This window comes from Rhea americana, unplaced genomic scaffold, assembly GCF_003343005.1.
Source record: "Rhea americana isolate MKP2758 unplaced genomic scaffold, rheAme1 scaffold_192, whole genome shotgun sequence".
Lineage (NCBI taxonomy): Eukaryota > Metazoa > Chordata > Aves > Rheiformes > Rheidae > Rhea > Rhea americana.
This window is the reverse complement of record NW_028186061.1, coordinates 113026-131541: the sequence shown is the minus strand read 5'-3', so window position 1 is coordinate 131541 and position 18516 is coordinate 113026. Positions and strand designations below refer to the sequence as shown.

General features: G+C 43.2%; 1 protein-coding gene across 1 annotated transcript in view; it reads left to right on the top strand.

Annotated features, from left to right (window-relative positions):
* The window catches only part of WNT3A (Wnt family member 3A), a 45064-nt gene extending 35414 nt beyond the window's left edge, over nucleotides 1-9650 (top strand). The window contains exon 3 of the mRNA XM_085302774.1: nucleotides 1377-9650. Coding sequence (XP_085158900.1) covers nucleotides 1377-1856 — 480 coding nt within the window. The 3' untranslated portion in view covers nucleotides 1857-9650. The remainder of the gene's footprint in view (nucleotides 1-1376) is intronic.
* The last annotated feature ends 8866 nt before the right edge of the window (nucleotides 9651-18516 follow it).

Here is an 18516-nt window from a genome sequence, read left to right as displayed (position 1 = left end):
GATTTGCCTTAGATTGAGACTCCCTGGAAAAATCAAGCTGCGAGTAAACATCCCTGAGATGTCAGTCTTGCAGAGGTCCTTTTGCTGCAAATCTTGTCACTTAGCACTGAGTTATTTTTGGACATTTTGCAGATGTCAAAGATTAGAGAATAAATGTCACAGCATCATCTGAAATCCTACTGTTTTACATAGTGGTATTTTCCATTCTCCCCATGCCAGTACTCATGGGGCAGGTGTTTCAGGCCTCCATGCTCAAGTGTTTCCAGCTAACCCTAAGCCACAGGCAATGTTGCATATTAGTTCCTATATGAACTCAAATCCTACCACCAGGCCAGAAACTTTGATTAAGTTCAGCATGATTACATGAACCAAACATTTTGTGGTTCTCTCTCATYGTTAATTACAACCTCCTTTGCGGCGTGTGATACTCCGTAAATAACACAGGAAAGCACCTGGTGAACACCAAGGTGCTGATTCATGGCAAATCTTTTGGACTCAGGCTGGCACTAGTCTGTTCACGTACTCAGAAATTTGCTGATCAGTCTGAAAATGCAGATTATTGAGTAAGTTGCATAAGGCTGTCTCCCATCTCTGAATACTGGAGGGCAACCCTTCCAGAAAACTTCGGACTAATTTAACAAGAGGTGAAAGCAAATAGTCACCTTTTGGAATCAATTATCATGTTTCCATTTATTCTAAGACAGAATTTTATCTTGGAGCCTAAGCCTTTTAAAATTAAAAGTTGAACTTCTAAATTTTTCTTTGAAACGATTTTAGAAAAAATGTAAATTTGGCTTAAAAATACAAATACACTATTTTTCTGTCTTCTGAGCAGGGCTGCCAGCAATGCTAAAACTTTGCTTAAATAAACGTGAAAACATATATCAAGGATAGAATACTGGGCTGGATGGTTAGGACATTTCTTATTTCTTTCATTTGCAATGGAATAGCTGTATATTCCACTTATTATAGTTTTGTCATTGTTTTAGCTGGGTTTTCTGTTCTTTGCTTCTCTACCYAGATGTGTCAGAATTGCCATTCTTGTGTGAAAATACTGCAATAGTCACATATGAGCATTGATAAGATAAAAAATAATATGTATAGAAATCACTTCAGCCCTCAGTGAAACTTTATAGATGCTTAAGCTTGGGGTGGGAATAAGAAATAGTCACTGAAAACAACAACGCTACTGAAGTTTATATCTGCCTCAGACCCAGCATCCATGTAGTGCATTGGCTATTGTTCATTGCTATGTGAATATATCCATAAAAACACTACCGTTCTTCAGGAAATCCTTGGTAAATAGCAGAATTAAATATGTTTTGATTACAGGCTAATATTTCGTTCTTCTTTGCCTTTCCTCTCCTTTTTTTCAGTCCATTATTGAACTCATGCACCTTAAGTGCAAATGTCATGGCCTCTCGGGCAGCTGCGAAGTGAAGACCTGCTGGTGGTCTCAGCCAGACTTCCGGGTCATCGGTGACTACCTCAAGGACAAGTATGATAGCGCTTCTGAAATGGTAGTGGAAAAACACCGGGAATCCCGTGGCTGGGTTGAGACCCTGAGGCCCAAATACAACTTCTTCAAGGCTCCAACTGAGAAAGACCTGGTTTACTATGAGAACTCACCAAACTTTTGTGAGCCCAACCCTGAGACAGGTTCTTTTGGAACCCGTGACAGGATCTGTAACGTCACTTCCCATGGGATTGATGGTTGCGACCTTTTGTGCTGCGGCCGTGGACACAACACAAGGACTGAGAAAAGGAAAGAGAAGTGCCACTGTATCTTCCACTGGTGCTGCTACGTCCGCTGCCAGGAATGCATACGAGTCTATGATGTCCATACATGCAAATAAAGCAGGCAAAATCCTTCCCTGGGCTCCAAGTGGAGAAATAGATTTGAGCCTACTTCCTCTGAGGTTGCAGACATGAGAGAAGTCTACATTTTTGATATTAAAGAATAAAAAAAAAWTTAAAGGCTAAAACTGGTTGGATAGAATAGGTCTAATGACTTCTGGTCTATCCCAAGGTACATCTGGCAGTCATAAAGGTATGCCCCAATTATGCCTCCTGAAGGAGACAGCAGTTTCTTTAACTAGTCGATGATGCAGAACTGGAAAGAAGAGCATCAGCAAGAGTGTGGATTTGCTCTGCTCTCACCCACCTGAAGTGACTCATGTGATTAAGTGTCCTTTGAAAGACTTGCATCTTCCTAAAAAATCTCCTTTTTCCTCAGCTAGGGAAAGGTTTTGTTGGATGACAGCACTAAGSTTTCTTAGATCTATCTACATACCCAAATGGCCAGATTCTGTGTATAATATGAGCAACAACAACAAAAGAAATACAAGCAGATGAATTAATTTTTTTAAATGACAAATCCTCCTTTGCTTTTGCCCTGGAACCAGAGAAATCTACAGATACAGTCTAGAGCTGTAGAGTGGGCAGGCTTTTCGCATGAACTTTTTAGCATAGTAATTTCTGCCAGATTTGATATAGAATGCAGGAACACCTGTAGAAATGGAGGGAGAGAGAAGGAGAGGGAGAGAGAGAAGTTCTGGTGGCTTCCTGCAGATGACCTATTGGCACGCAAGTGATGTGCACACTACCGAAAAGGTCTGTGCCTGATAACGTGAAGTGAAGAGGACTCAGCATATGCAATGAGAAGGAGACAGTCCCGTGACAAGAGACATTGCTCCAGCTGTGGCTCAGTAGGTGACTCGGCCCATGAGCCTTCCTCTGAAACATGCAGTGCAAAACAAGTCTCCTGGAGATGAACGCTCRCTGCTTGGAGTAGGACACCTGGCTTCTCAGCATCCCAGCTCATTCCAGCAAAGGAGGAAAGGGAAAGTGCCCACCCCTCCCATCTCATTGGAGAACACCAAAACTAACAGTGGAAAGTGCACTTAGTCCACTCCATCTGCTCTCTGCACCTCATGCAGGCTTCCCCTTGGGCACTTAGAAAACTCTTAGACCACAAGTCTGACAGGAATATAACTCTGAAGGACTGTTTGTCACCCATTAATTTACACGACCTTGAACCAACCTCTCCCCCCCCCCCCATAAGTTGGAACAGTTTCAGACTCTAGTCCAACTTGGATCCACATCTAATTTCTACAACCATTCCAGTCTATAAAAGTGGCCCAGATTTAAATACACAAAAATCCACACGCTGTCTCAGCTGAGTTTAGGYGAGTTTGGATACAGAGCCAAACCCCAACTTTGCAGTGCAGCCCCATATCTGCTGTTCACCTCTATCTCCCCTTCTTTGCATGCAGCTCTACTTCCAATTTCAAATCAGGATCGCCAGTTTACACATCTTAGTTCCTCTGTGGGAATCAGGGCTTCCTTCAGCTATACGGGTGTCCAGGCCTGAACCTCAGCCCTCTCCTTCGATATTTACAGCACTGTAACGCTACTCTTTGCTTGAGTTACTCCTGAATGATACAGGCATAAAGGAGTAGTGACTCCAGCATGGAGTCTCAGCCTGTCCAGTCTCTGACACACTTGCCTCTTGTCCTCCTTGCCAGATCCATATCCTTGAGTTCCCATCTCAGAAACCCAATTATCTCAGCTTAGGATAACGGATGGACATTTTTTGTTTCTCTTCAGCACAGAAAGGGAAAGGGGGCATGATATAACTCCAGTAACCCATAAGAGTCCTTTCATGAGTGGCAGGGCAATGTGATCAGGGCCAGTGTTAGCACTGATATGGACATCAATGCGGAGAAATAAGAGTGCTCTTTTGTCCATGTCAGCTTATTCCCTGAAACCAAAGGAAAGAGTATGCAGAAGAGGCAGGGAACAACCAGAGCTTAATCTCATCAGCAAGAAAACAGGAGGAAATGATGCCTCCAAGGGTTGACTCTGAGTCACAGCGTCTCCCAGGACTACTCCTAGACTGGTGCGCTCTCTGCATCATCATTTGTCTCAGGGCTGTGCCTAAGGGTGCAAGCAAATTTTGCTTATTGATGGAGACACTTCTATCAACACTCTACAAAACGGCTGTAATGAGAGGAGAGAAGAGACACAGAAGGGAAAGAAGGAGAGAGGGAGAGACCAAGGGAGAAAAAGAAAGAAATGGGGAGAAAAACAATAGTATCTGTACGTGTTATCATTGCACCCAATAAATGGCCACACACACAACTCCACCCAGAAAGTAGTAGATTACTAAAAACTGAAAGGAAGATGCACCAATGGGTGGATTCACAGCTATTTTTGTAATACAGTCTAGGGGAAGGGGAAWACTTGGTCGTTTTGGCAAATAGAGAAGGAAGCCACTACAGGGGGAAATTGCCTCAGTAACCAATATTCAATCACAAGCTGTTAAGAAAGAGAACACTGAAGAAAGCCACATATGAGGTGGAAGGCATTGATATATTGCAAAAGGYAGGACAAGGGAAGATAAGTCCACTTTATTTAATATGATTCTGTGCCTGCAGTTACAGCACCAGCTGTGAGATGAGTCCCAGCATGGACCCATCYGTAAGGATGCAAACCTTTACAAGACACGTTGTCTATAGACCCCTTGATTTCAGCAAGGTCACGCCTACAACTARTTTTAACCTAATACTTTTAAGCAAGGTTGTTTCAAACTCCTTCTTTTATATCATACCGATGATATAAAGAAATGGTTTGAAGGTTTGGCTTCCTTTCATGCAAGCCGGATTCTAGCCCCAGCCCACTCCACAGCTCGCTAGCATCAACAATTTCTTCTTTTGTACCAGCATCAATGCCAACATCACTACTAGGTGATTTTTCAGAAAGTAGGGAAAAAAAAGGCATTTGCTGAGCAATGGCTTATTAAGGTGAACAGATTTTGACTGCAGTAGTGGAACTTATTTCACCTGACTATGCCAAAGTTAGGCATCTAGTCTATTTATCTGATTTTTTTCTGCTAAGATCAACTACAAGAAAGAAGCAGCTCCAKAAGGTGATTCATTGTAGCCTAGGATGGTATCTTAGCTACCCTCTGGATGTAGTTCTGTTTCCTCTGACCTTTGCTGATGAGTTCATACTAGATGCTGAGCTTTTAGATGGGTGCGCTTGGATGATGTGAAGTCTGCCACGAGTCAAGGAGGTGAAGCTAGAATCTGATCATCAGATAAGATGGGCTAGAAGCCGTATTCCTTCAATGCTGGAGTGAGATTTGAAACAGCTCATTGCTTGGGTAGACCCCATTCAAGGGACTTTAAAGGATGCCTATGCATCTTTGTTGATATTGTTATGTAATTAGTCGTCCACCATGATGATATAGTGTGAGGGGCTGAGCAACTACTACTAAAGRTAATGAAAAATACCTGTGTGAATTCTGTTACTCACACCAAGTGTATCTGAGGGTCCTAGTCCTGCATCTGATCTTCCTATCCATCTGGAGAGGAGAAGGATATCCTGCTAGAGGTCTGGGAGCAAAGGACTCCTGAGTGCACGTGTGAGCCTTTAGTCTGACTCCATTGCTTTGGATAAGGCACTTGGGCCATCACTAATAAACATGATATCAGGAAGTGTATGTGGAAAACTAGAGTCCCACCCACTCCAATGCTTACTCTAGGTGTCTCACTGAAAGGTTGCAAATACAGTGGTATCAAAGATCAAGTTGGTGACAAGTAAGGTGCTGTCCCTCCCTACACATCATGATGCCTACATAAGGTATCATTTAGGAGGTGGTCTAAATACAACCCAAAACGTTTCTCTGCCTCAGATTCTCCAAATCTGTGAAAATAATACCTTTCTCACAGWGAGAACACATTCATTGCTTAGGATTTGACTCAATCATGCAGGTATCTAGTGACTTTTTAGTTGACCTATAATATCCTTTTGAATCTAGCTGTTGTTTCAAGGACTTAGGGCTCCCAGAGATTCTGTGTCGGACRTACTAAATCTGGCAGATATGTCAGAGACTGTAGGGTGTCCAAAATGGCACAAGACGCTTATATGTCAACAGTTGAATTGTTCACTCCCTGTCTAGAAATGGTTTGCTGTAAAACTTTCCCTCTAGCTCAGTTTAGCTGAGTAATGCATCACTCTCTACTAAAAAGACACAAGATCATCTAGTTCCTATAAATGGGACACAGTTTATCAACCTCCAAGASCCATYGATGCCCTCCMCTTGAGTCTTCACTTGCAACTAGARTTGTCCTCAGGCAGATGATTTGTATCACATGGTTGGCAGTACCAAGGAGAAAGAAGAAGGTATCATCCAGCCAACACAAATGTAAAAAGGAAAATAAGGAAGGAAAGAATATAATTTCTTGCCTCTTACATGCTGCTATCCAGCCKTTCCTTTAGCTGAACCATGTGTTTGATGGGCCCCATCATTTCCACATCCAACCCCATTAAAGCCAGTGGAGATATATGCAAGCGGCGAATTTGGCCCTATCTCTTTTCTTTCTGTGAAAGAAATTGAAAGTTTAGGAGTTTCTTATTGTTGGTTTGGTTTAGTTTTAGGATTTGGAGTTTTTTATTTTTAAGAAAAAARGAAAAACACAGGGAAGGAAATGCTTGACATTTCCTATTACTTGATCCCTAATGTACCTCTACATAAACAGAGAGTATTATGCCACACACTGAGAGTTCTCTCCAAAGCATTTTAAAGTCTCCAGAATTGTTTCCACTCCTGACACGGAGCTTCATATGCAGAATTACAACARTCAGAAGGAGAATGCAGTGACATCCACATCACAAAATGCAATATGAAGCAGAAATCCCTGACCAGAAATTCCTGTCACTGATATCACCAACAACATTAGCTCTGCAGAAAGAAGTGCCATAGTCTTAGCTGTGCATTGCAGGACTTCTCTGTTATCCTCCAAGAGCAATTTCTTTGRCACACTATCTAAAGTCTTTTTGGTGCTGCACAGTTCATTCAGATCTAGATGTAGTTATCAGCTGGTGCATTGCGTATTCCACAGAAATGTCCATGGAGTACAATATCTTTTTCACGTGTGCTCATATGCTTGTCATGTCCCCATCCTTCAATTCATATACAGGAAAACAACTTACTCATCAGCTGCAGGTCACATTTTTAGCTTCAAGGAGAGCTTTCAGTACTAACAACCTGGAACTTGGTGCTCCTGGGGATATTCAGATTATGGCATGAGCACTCTGCAGAAGCTGTCCTGGCTTTTGTGCTATAGAAATTTCTCTGGGCTTYTCTTGATGCCTTAATGATATGCTTCAGGAATTAAAAACAGGGGCCACCAGAAAGCACCAAGCAATGACCTGCAGACACCAGCCAYTGCACCCCCCAAAAAAACTGATAAGCAGTTATCAGCTGCCTATAGGAAAATGATGCCTGGCTCTTCCAGACACCSCTAGAGCTGAGGCTGCCAAGAAGGCAATGCTCTTCAGTCAGCGCAGTAGTGAGGGAGACAAGATGTTCACTGAGATCCTTTGGTTATACAGCCAAGCGGCTGTCTGTGAGAGGAGCTATAGAGAGAGCATTAGACAAAGGTGAGATGGTGGGTTGGGTGGGACGATGCCCTTTCTGCTCTGCTGAGCTGCATTTCTCTCATTCACTACCTCCCTCTAGGCTAAATCTTGGCTTTTATAGTAGACACTTCTTAGTACTAGAGAACATCTCATCTAGATTTCCTTTTTCTACCTGGGCAGCAGCAGTGGGATCTGGCTAGCTTCTTGCTGAGTTATTTTCTTTGTAGCTCAGCCCTCGACGCTCATGTTTCCTGCCCTCTCTCATATGCTCCAGCTACTTAYCTGCGCTTTGTCTTTGCTAGGCAAAGGGACATGTCTGCTGCCTGGGGCTTTTGTTAGCCACTGCAGGGTGCACGTATTTCCATTTCACTGGAAACAGAGGCTCTTTGGCCTTCATTTGGGGAAAGGGGTGTTTGGTCTTAGTTCCTGACACTGCTGGTGACTGCATGAACTTGGGCAAGACAGTCTACTCCCACTGTCTTGCAGCATCTCCACTTTGGAGGGGGAGATTTTTCTAAAGCATAAATGAGAAGTCAAGCGGTGGTACCTGAGGGTGAGATTCAGGACACAGGCTGAGACACTTAAATGTAGATATCTACATGTGAGCTATGTGCCTAAACTCCCATACCATCAGTGACGATGGGCTYCCTTTGCCTAGACATAGTGTCTAGGGCTGAATTGAATTAGTGAACATAAGTGTCTATATCCATTTGYGATGTGCCAGGGTACCCCACTGGCTTCTAGTAGCTGCTCTGGAAGTCAGTGGGTTCCCTTAAGTTCCATGCCATATCTGCCAGCCCCACACAAAGTGGCACTAAATGCCTGTGCATGAACATCTTAGTTAAGCTGCTGGTCAATAGGGAGTGGAGGCTAGAAGGAAATTCAGGGGGGCAGATGTAGGTGTGTGCTATAGAGCAAGCTGAACCAAACTCTGGGCCCTACTGACTATGTTGACTAGATCTCCATCAGATACTGGAGCACATAATGAAAATGGACAAGTCCCACCATGCTCATCCACAGGCAAAATCATGCTGTTATGAGGATGCCATACAGATAGAGAGATCTCCTGAGGCACAACAGTCACAAGGTCTTTTCCACCTGACTTTGTCCCCTGCTCTATCTCTCTAGACTTTTCTCTCTTTATTCAAGTTCTGTGGATCAGGGAAGGTGTTGTACAGCCCCGAGTGAAAGTGGAGAGTGGGAGAGGTGTGAGGAGATGCTTTCCTCATTTTCCTTTCTTTTTCCAAGTTTCTTCTCCTTATTTATTAGTATTTATTTATTTCTTACCACTCACTCCTCTCCACCAAAAAGCCTGAAGGCACATCTGCTACAGACATAGGCTAGCAAGCAGCCGAGTTATCACCGTGTTTTTCAGAGAAGGCACCACTTTGCCAGGGCTCCTTCCCAACATACTCTTGTCACCCGCTGCTACCACTTGGAAACACAAGAGGCCCAAACCTTTCCAAGGCAGAGTCCCAAACCCTCCGTATGTGATGAAATCCTCCCCAGTGAAACCTTGGTTCCCACTGACATGCATGCCTCCAGACCTGTTACTCCACTACCAGACTGTCCCCAACTTATCACAGTTCAGCTTTTCACCTCTTATTCTTGGTGGAGCCTCACTCRATCTGTCTTACGACATTGCTTTCTGTTGCTCCCAGACCATGGCCTGCCCAAACAGGACCTCTCGTTGCTTTGGACTATCTGACAAGCCCACCAGCAGCATGGAAAGGATAAAAACCAGCCGCATAAAACCCCAGGGAATCCCCCATGAGGCAAAACATGCTTGTCCAGCTGTCAAGGACAAGCATCTTCTTGTGGGTGGGTTTTTCACCCTTGTCTTCCCTTCCCACATGCTTTCTGCYTGATGACTTCACCTTGTTCAAAGCTACGTCACTGTCTGTAACCCTTCCCCAGCCTGTCCCTGCCCTCACCCCACCTGAATACCCCTTTGTACAGAATGCATGTATGATACAACCTGAAATTCCAAAGCTATTGTACAAAGTAGGATTGTCACCTTTTTTTCTTTCTCAGTATTTTGTTAAGTCTGATGATTTTTTTATGATTATTTATTTTATGAATAAATGTATATATTAGTAAGAGTATATATTTGCGGAAATAACTCATCAGGACAGTGTTGTTGCTTTGCTGTTGTGCTTGTGACCTCATTGGCTTTTACCCTATTTTCTACTGACAGCACACTAGCGATGTCTTGTAACTGTTTTTTGTTACCAGTTAAGTTTGATAGATGTGTTAACTTTATAAAGAAAATTAAAAAAAAACATTAATTTTAACCTGTGTCAGATATTTTTCCCACCACTCCATAACTTCAGTGAGATGATATTGCATCTCATAGCCTGAAATACCACTAGGGATAGGTGGTGAAGAAACATATCTTCCCCTTGTAGGGCAGAAGCTTTGTGCCTAGGGGCAGAGACACACAGAAGAGTCCACTTGAGTCAGTGCCATTTAACATATGTCCAGCTGCTGCAGTAGGTGACAACCCAGTTGCGAGTAAAACACATTCCYTTAAATCCTCATGAACGCATTTCCCAGCTGAGCACCACCAGGACAGGGAGAGCCAGTTTTCCTCCCTGAGTCCAGGTGCAATGTGGAGAAAGGTGGCCATGGCTGGGAACGTGGTGAGATGTTGCTACCTTGACTTATGACTGCTTCCACAGAACAAGACCAACGTGGGCAAAACACTCACCATTTTGCAGAATGCCCCTGGAAGTCTCTAAGACATTCTGTGTTTATTCTTCTCATTTTCTGCCATTTTCCTCCTCGATTAGTACCTTAGGTTGGGAGCTTGTTGAGCATAGCGGCGCAATCACTGAATCTGTAATCATGCTGGAAACATGAGTGAGTTATAGGGACAGAGCAGCAGGATGCAATTAGGTGGAGGCATTGCTGCAGGCAAGAGGGAGAGCCCATGCCATTCCTTGCATTTGGGTCTGCACCATGGCTGGCCATGGAGAGCACAGAGAAATTTGCCTCCAGGATAAACCCTGCAAGAGCCTTTTCCCTTGCTCTGTCCTTGGTAAGGGAAGACAGTCCCATGAAACGGGCTCATTCGACTTRAGGAACTGCACAGACTCTCTTTGTGGCTTTCAGTTTAGCTGAGTTGGCTGCAAAGCTGATGGCTGCTGGGACACGGGGCAACATCTCCAGCAGGTCTCCTCCACACATTCATGCAGACAGAAATCAGCCAGCGTCTGTTCTCAGGTGCTGGCTTACTGACTGCAGCAGTAGAGAGCCAGCTCATCCTGCCCTCCGTGGTCTTGGTTCTGCCTTGCAGGTGGGCAAGTCAGGCAGCAGGAGCAACAGGGCTCAAATCAGTGCACCTCACGCCAACAGGGTGATGGATCAGACCCCGTAAGTGTTTTTGTGACTTTGGTCATTCATGAAGGAGACGTTCAAACCAGCCAGCTTCATCTATCACAGACTACATATCTCCTCTAAGCTCATCCTGGCTGATTCCTTTTTAGTGAGCAGAGGGAATCAGGAACATCCTCGGATTCATCCCACTTACTGAAAACATAGAGCTCAGATGGGACAAATAATTTTCTGGAGATGTCTATTTTTCTACAGTGACTGTAAATGAGCACATCTATAAATAGAAAATACACCTTTCCTATGGGAATGGACAGAGAGGGAAATATCAAACTGTGCTGCCCCAGACAAAATATTTCTCCCACATATATCCACACCTTGCTTCCAATGACATAAGTCAAACACCACAGAGAGCTTTCAGCATACCGGACCCAGCATATTTTCCAGAAATAAATGATAAACATTCTTATCAAACAGCCCTTGAGATAAGTTTATTTGTCAAACTGTGTTGCCTGGTTTACCAGGTTCAAGCAGGTATTCTTTTTTGAATTAAATAGAAAAAAAAAAGAAATATGTGGACATCTCAGTCTCCCTTAACTTCTCTGTGAAATCATATGTATTCTTAACCATTATGCGACTAAATAAGAAAATCTGGCATTGATAAGTGCCCCATGACCTGGACTTTTCACCATTGGGTGAACTACAGAGGTTCTCTCTTTTGCAGAGCAGTCCACTTCCTCTSTACAGTTAGCCAACATAGCAGAAGGTCACTTTTAAACATGGCAGTGGACTTTGCTTGTGATAACCTAACTCACAGAAATCACCTAAAAATCATTCCACTGCCAGGTATTTAATACTCAAAGCCAAGAGTCTAATCCTGCCAGATACTGCATACCCTGAGCATAATTTCAGGACTGATGTGCACAGGGAATTAGACACTTAACTTCCTTGCAATCAGCCAAGTTGAGAGATTAACATCTCTTTAAGAAATAGGACACTGCACTTGGGAGATGGGTCATTTCCCAGCAAATAGTCTGTACTGGGCTGACTGGAGTACTCCTCCTAAGCAAAACCAGAGCCATGTGCACATGCCACAYTGCTGATAGTACTGCTAGTGCTGACAGTACTACTCTGCCTCTTATGAACATCTGCCACGCACAGGCAACCCTGTCATACATGAACAGTAACTCAAACCAGGCTGGGATGTGTCAGATCTGTAGCACTCATGCAAATATTGATATGCACGTGCACAGTGAGCCCAAGGCTTCTGAGAGTCCCCAGAGCCTTTGTGTCTGTGCAGGTAACATGCCAAGGACCAGCCTGGTGGGAATAAACCATCTATGATCAGATGAATCTCCATGTGAACAAAGCATCCAAAACCTCCAGACTTGCCACACAGGCTTCACTGATCAGAAAGAGTGGGATTGAACTCACAGATTCAACCACACAAATGCAGGTGCCCACAGAGCCACAAATAGGCATCTTTAACCATAGTTGGTGCTCTAGAATATCCTGCCTGTCCTCCAGGTGCTCTTCCAGAACTTCATGGGTCTCCTGTAGGTACTCATGTCTGGTTGCTCCATCCAGATGTCTCAAATACTCCAAGACATCTCAAAAGGCAGTAGGCACGTTTAGGCAAGTGAATTGAGCCCCATGTGCATGCATTTGAGTGCTGAGTTTCAAATTCCCATTAGTGTCAGGAAAGTCTAGAAAGGGATTGATTTCACCATAATGGAGGCACCATCCACATCAGATAAATCACTCTATGCTCTACCAACTGGTAGACCAGAGGACCAGTCAGTTTCCTCATTCATTCATCTACCGCTGCCTGAGATCACTTAGGACATCTGCAATATCACGTGGGCTTGGCACATATAACGCAACAGACCCTTCTGGAGATCCTTGCCTTTCTGGATTGACAGATGGGTACCGGGAGGAATTACCTGAGGGTACCCTAGATGATAGTACTAGACATCTAATATTTAGGCAAGAGCATGGAGACTTAGCTTYACACTGATTGTAGTGGGAGTTTAGATTCTACAAGCATATATAGAACTCACCTACACATTGCTGCCTAAATTTAGGAGTCTTAATCAACAAGTTGAAGCCCACTTGAGCAATCAGTCCAATGCAGCATCCTTTGAAGCTGCAAAAAACAGCAGAATGCAATTCCTGACCAGAAAGTAACCAGGCCTTGAAGAAGGCAGCTGTGACCCAATGTAATTTGAAAGCTTTGCCATCTCGTTTCTATCCAGCCTGGCTTTGGAATTTGCTTACTGATCTCTTTTATTTGCAGGTGTGGATTTTTTTTCCCCATCATGCAGTCATTTTGAGGCACATAGCCAGATTTGCATTCCACAGGGCTACAATCCGGTCTGGGATTTGCCTGYGAGTGTCAACAGGTGAAGTGTTAACTAATGAACTCGGTGGTAGTGTTAAGATGAGGTCAGCTCAGTTTTTCTGCAAGTTGGTTTCGTGAAAGGACAGAAGAGTTAAGTAGATTTTAACAGTGATCTAAAATAGACCTGTGCTCTGACCCTTACCCTTTGAAACCTTGTTCAGTGGTCTCTGATTCATGCACATCCTGACCCCCTAGACAGCCTGCTCTTCCATCAAAGATAAGATATGGCAAGGCTGTGGTGACACCTGAATATCCCTTGTGCAGTACCTGAGCTCCAGGAAATAAACTGGCTCTATGATTTTTTTTTTCTTGGGACATGTGAAACCGCAGTCTGTGGGTAGGGAATGTTGGTTGTASTGATGGGGTGCCACCTTGTTATATTGAGGATTTCTTTCATGCAGGTATCCAAGGAGAGTCTTGAACCAGCTTTTCCTGACCTAATCAATGCTGCTGGATTATGCAGACAGTGTCTTTCATCCAAGTAATATCAAGGAATTGAATAGCTTCAGTGGGAGAACCATCCAAGAACAACCAAGCACTGAGGACAATTGGTGGCACATGGAAATCCAAGTGCAAGCCTCCCCTCCCTATGAGACAGAGGACAGACCTGAACCTAGAGCCAATATCCTGGCTGAGTCACCAACAGTTTCTGAGTGACTGATAGCTCTGGCCTAGTCTTGAGCAACCTCACTGGAATTTTGGTTTCAACAAACTGGTGCTTTCCAGAGGAAAAAYGTTTTCTCCAAAATTGCTGTTTCTCATGCTGCTCACTCACAAATAATACACCTGAATTCCAAATGTTTTCAAAAATAAAAATTCTCTTGGGTCTCACATAAAGCTCACAACAGACATTGCAAATAAGAGATTGGCCAGCTGGGGTAAATGGAAACAAGTGGATTTTCTGACAAGGACTTTCCCCTGTCTACTTGGACTGAGATGATGCAGAGCCCATTCAGACACCTATGTTTGAATGGATTTAATGATTTTATCTTCCACAATGCTAACCTGGGCCAGTATATCAGACCGGACTTTGCAGGAGATTTCTCTCAGGCATGGTTTCTGTAGTGTCAGTTGGGACAACAGGGTGTCTCAACTGAGCGGAGAGGGCAGGACAAGTAAATAGCCCTGAAGTGGGTAAGCAAAGGACTTTGGCTGATATAAAGAGTTAAATCAATAAGGGCCCATGTTACTAGCTCAACATGGAGTGSGAACACCATCCCCCAAGCTTTCCATGCGTGGCAGTCACCAGGGCGGAGTTTGGCACATGGAAGGCTGGCAAGGAGCTAACCTGTTAATAAATGATAATTGAGTGGTCCTCAAGAGCTCTGAATAAGTTCCCCAGCTGCCACTTGCTGTTACACACCTCACCTCACCAGCAGASGTTGTTCCTGTTGAGGAAAGGACGGTTATAAATTAAAAGGCAGCAGACGCTTCAGATTAGTATGGAATAAAATACAACCTAAAGGTTGGCTTTGCAACTTCCCTGAGTTATTTCTTCCTTCCCTTTAATTAGAAAGTTTTGATATTAGAGGAATTAGAGGAACACAGTAAGATCCAGGTCACCGTYGTTATGATAGTCTTGATCCTAATCATACTTGTGACAATCCTGTGATAAACCTGTAACCATCCTGTGATGGCTTCTGCGGTGCTCAGTCATGGTTGAAGACCACCCTTAGAGCTAGGTGGTGTACAAATGCAAAGCAAAGTGGTGGACCATGCCTTAAAGAAATTCCAGTCCATGTGGTCTGTTTTCAATTAACASTGTTTACAACAGTGACAACATCTGACTTAACTAGAAAAAAGAATGAGGGCCATCCTTTAGCATCATTTGTCAAACATGTCATGTTGAGGAAAATTTTTTTTTTCACTTATGGTTTGGCATTAACACAATGCARTAAGTAATAACAGTTCTGCCAGCTCACCAAGCGTGGGGCAAGTTACGTCTGGCTAGCGGAAAGAAAGTGGGAACTGCTCTGTTAGCRGAGGACACAGGATGAGAGCCGACATGAAGTGCAAGGGAAATCTTAGGAGAAGTCAGGCCTGGGGAAACAATATGGCTGAGAGGTAAACAGAGAACAACTATGCACTGTTTGTCATAATATTAAAAGTACAAGTTAACAGGTCAAGAACATCCCAAAAGAGTGTTTCTTCACTTGGGGCATACTTAAACAATGAAACTCAGTGGAACAGGAAGCTGTGGATATTTAAGTTTACCTGAGCTTAAAAAGCAGTTAGACAAATTCACAGAAGAAAAATAAATAAATCTTTTTTTTTTTAATTCAAGGGTACAGCTGCTCAGTCAGAAACCTATGAGTCGGATATGGCTGGGAGTTGGGCCTGCGCCAGTGGAAGTATCCCCTTATGTTTGTCCTGTTCTTCTGCTCTTCCATGGGCACCTACTGTTGGCCTGCCAGAGACAAGCTACTGGGCCAAAACACCATGCTGTCTGATCCAGCACGGCTGATCTTATATTCACGGGGATGTAAAAGCCCATGAGACAAACTTAAGGATAGCCCAGTATYATTCCAGCATTTCAGAGGGGACTGACTTTAGGAACAAGGTGATTTATTCTTTCAGTTTGGGAGGAGAATCTGAAGATGGKGATCATTCCATCCAACTTAAAAGGTTTAAAAGTTTGATAAATCTCTCTGAGCTGGTCCCCGAGGCTCCTTCACAGCTAGGGAAGAGAACAGGACACGTCTAGGAGGTGATCAGTCTATGCAGAYTAAGGCCATCCCAGACATCTAACTTTTACAGACCTAAGTTGAGACTAACAAAACCCTCCCAAGACTTCAAGCCCAGCCTCAAATTTGCAGGATTCCCAGCTGTGGAGAGTAGATGGAATATATAGAAAGTGCAAACCAAGTGATAAGTATTATGGAAAACACTCATATTTCAAAATCAGTTTGGATGACCCAACTAAATTTTGATATAAAAACTTCTTTTAGGCTCCTTAAGTTTACATGCCAGTTCCAAGCCCAACAATAATTTCACCTGAGAATTTTAGATGTCTACAATGTTTTCAAAGAAAGGAAAAGCTCTTGATAACCATAAAAGCTGAAAAACAAAGGCCACTTCTGTCCAGGGAGAAACATGTAGCAGAAGACACCAAAGCAAATCCCATTTCTCACACACACAAAAAAAAAAAATGGCCTTAATATCTATCCAGACCATGAAACAAAATATCCCTAATGGGAGTAAACTGAACAGACTCTACTCAGCTGCTGAAGAAGCACAAAAGGTTTGAGTTGAGTCAGCTGGACTTTGACTCTGTGGTTGCAAGGAATCTAGGTACTTCAAACCTAGCACTTGCGTTGCTAAGCCTTCCTGTCGTGAGGAGTCTTTCAGAGCATGCCAGCAGTGGTGAGCGGACTCTGTTTTCAGGTGCAAAGTCGTAAGAGCTGTGTTGTCTTTTCATTTCCACAAGAGAAGGGCTCCTGGTCAGATTATGGTGCCAAATGTAACTCCAATTTGGGGAAAAATTTTAAAGAGTAAATTTAGAGGACTGTAACTCTGCAAGTGCCACAATCTAACTCAAACTAGGTTTTTTAAAGAAAAACATGAATGCAATGTAGAAAAAGAGAGAAAATGCTTTGYGACTTTCCATTCCTAGCCTCCAGTACCCTGACTAATAATAATAAAAAAACCAATCTATTCCCTTGGGAATCAGTCATTCACAATCTGTAAGGACATAGGAACTTGTGTTTATTTATTCCAGGTGCATGATCTCTTAGTGTCAGAAATGTCCAGTTGCTCCCTCTTTTCAGAATGCTCTAAAGTGTCATGCTGACATGGAGCTTTTYAGTTGTCAAATTCTCAAAATAAATTCAGGTTGCTTTAGACTCCAGACTATTTGAATATAGGATATGTGAAGGATGCAAAGCTGGAAAATCAGCAGTTTSGAAAAACAGCGCGTGTTCAAAATGAGTCCTCTTTTGGCTTGTTCTCCATGCTCTAAATTCACGGTAGGATGTTCCTCTTTGACTACTTCACTTCATTGTAAACACTGTAGGTAACAACAATGTTCTTTACCGTATCTCACCCTTCATATTTACTTAGGGTTACTCTAGGCTACCAAATGACTGCACTCTCCATGCTTAAATCTTTATTAGAAGCCATCTCTTCTGTAAAGCCCCTTCACTTCTGTTCTCCCCTGTGACTTTCTTKTTGCTCATCTTTCTACACTGCTGTCATGAATTGCAATGGGCAGACAAAAATCTTCTATTTATAAAGCTCTGAGGAGCTCCCTGGGTCTCATCAGCCCAGGGAGATGCATCAGAACCCACTCCTGAAGCAAAGCATCTCTTGAGATGGTGCACAGGCCACTTGCAGTAGCAGATGTTTAATAAAGACAACAGTTAMAAATGATCAATGGGCATTTTTCCATATGACCTGAGTTCCAGTTTTGCCTTCCTTGTTCACCAGGGAAGCGTGCAGAGACATCTGCTGGCTGAATAATTTTCTGCAAGTAAACACACGCTCTCAGGATGTGTCTTCACTAGGTGGGTGCTTCAAAAGCAAGGCAGAACYCAAAATGTGTATCCTCAGTGACACCATGCCACTCAGTTCGCCTTGAAGAGCTATCATCCACTGTCCCATCTCTCACCTAATAACAAAGCTGCCATCTGTTCAGTGGGGCAAAATGTGCCAAAAATGTGTCTGTCAAGACAACAGCTCTCTCCTTGATATCTCATATAGTGGATTTCCATGGAATTTGCCTTCAGAACTGAAATGAGTTAGACACAGTTCTTATCTCTCACTCCACTGAGAAGACAGTAGAATGACTGGAGATTTAGCAGGGATGGATATAAATCTGTAATATCTATATAAACAATCTCTCATAATCATTATATTCAATTCCTTTTGTTTATAAAATACTATCTCCTACCATGTGAGCCAAATAGTAGCTACCCTGAGCAACACATGAGCAGCTACAGTCTGGCCAGCAGAGGACAACGCAGCAAGTGCATATTGTCCCCTAAAGTTAGTTTGTTAGTTTTTAAGGAGTGTTCTTGCCACAATGGTCTCAAGAAAATCTGTTTTTTGTTTCTTTATTGCAGAACTAAGGGCTGAGTACTGTGCATGCACTTAATGATAGGTAGTCTGCGCCCAATATATGTTAAAAAGAGATGGAAAGGATAAATTATATGAAACTGTTTTACAGAAGAGTGAAATAATTTCAGAGGCAGTTTACAGCAAAGTAAAGAAAGCAAAATCTTACAAATTCCAGTCCTGACTTCAAGCCTGTATCTCTCATCCTAGCCCCCTCTCTGTCCTCTCTCATTTCTCCTGAGAGGAAGTCCAGGAGGTGATAATCAGTCAGGTCTTGATTTCTATTTTTCTCCTGAAAAGAA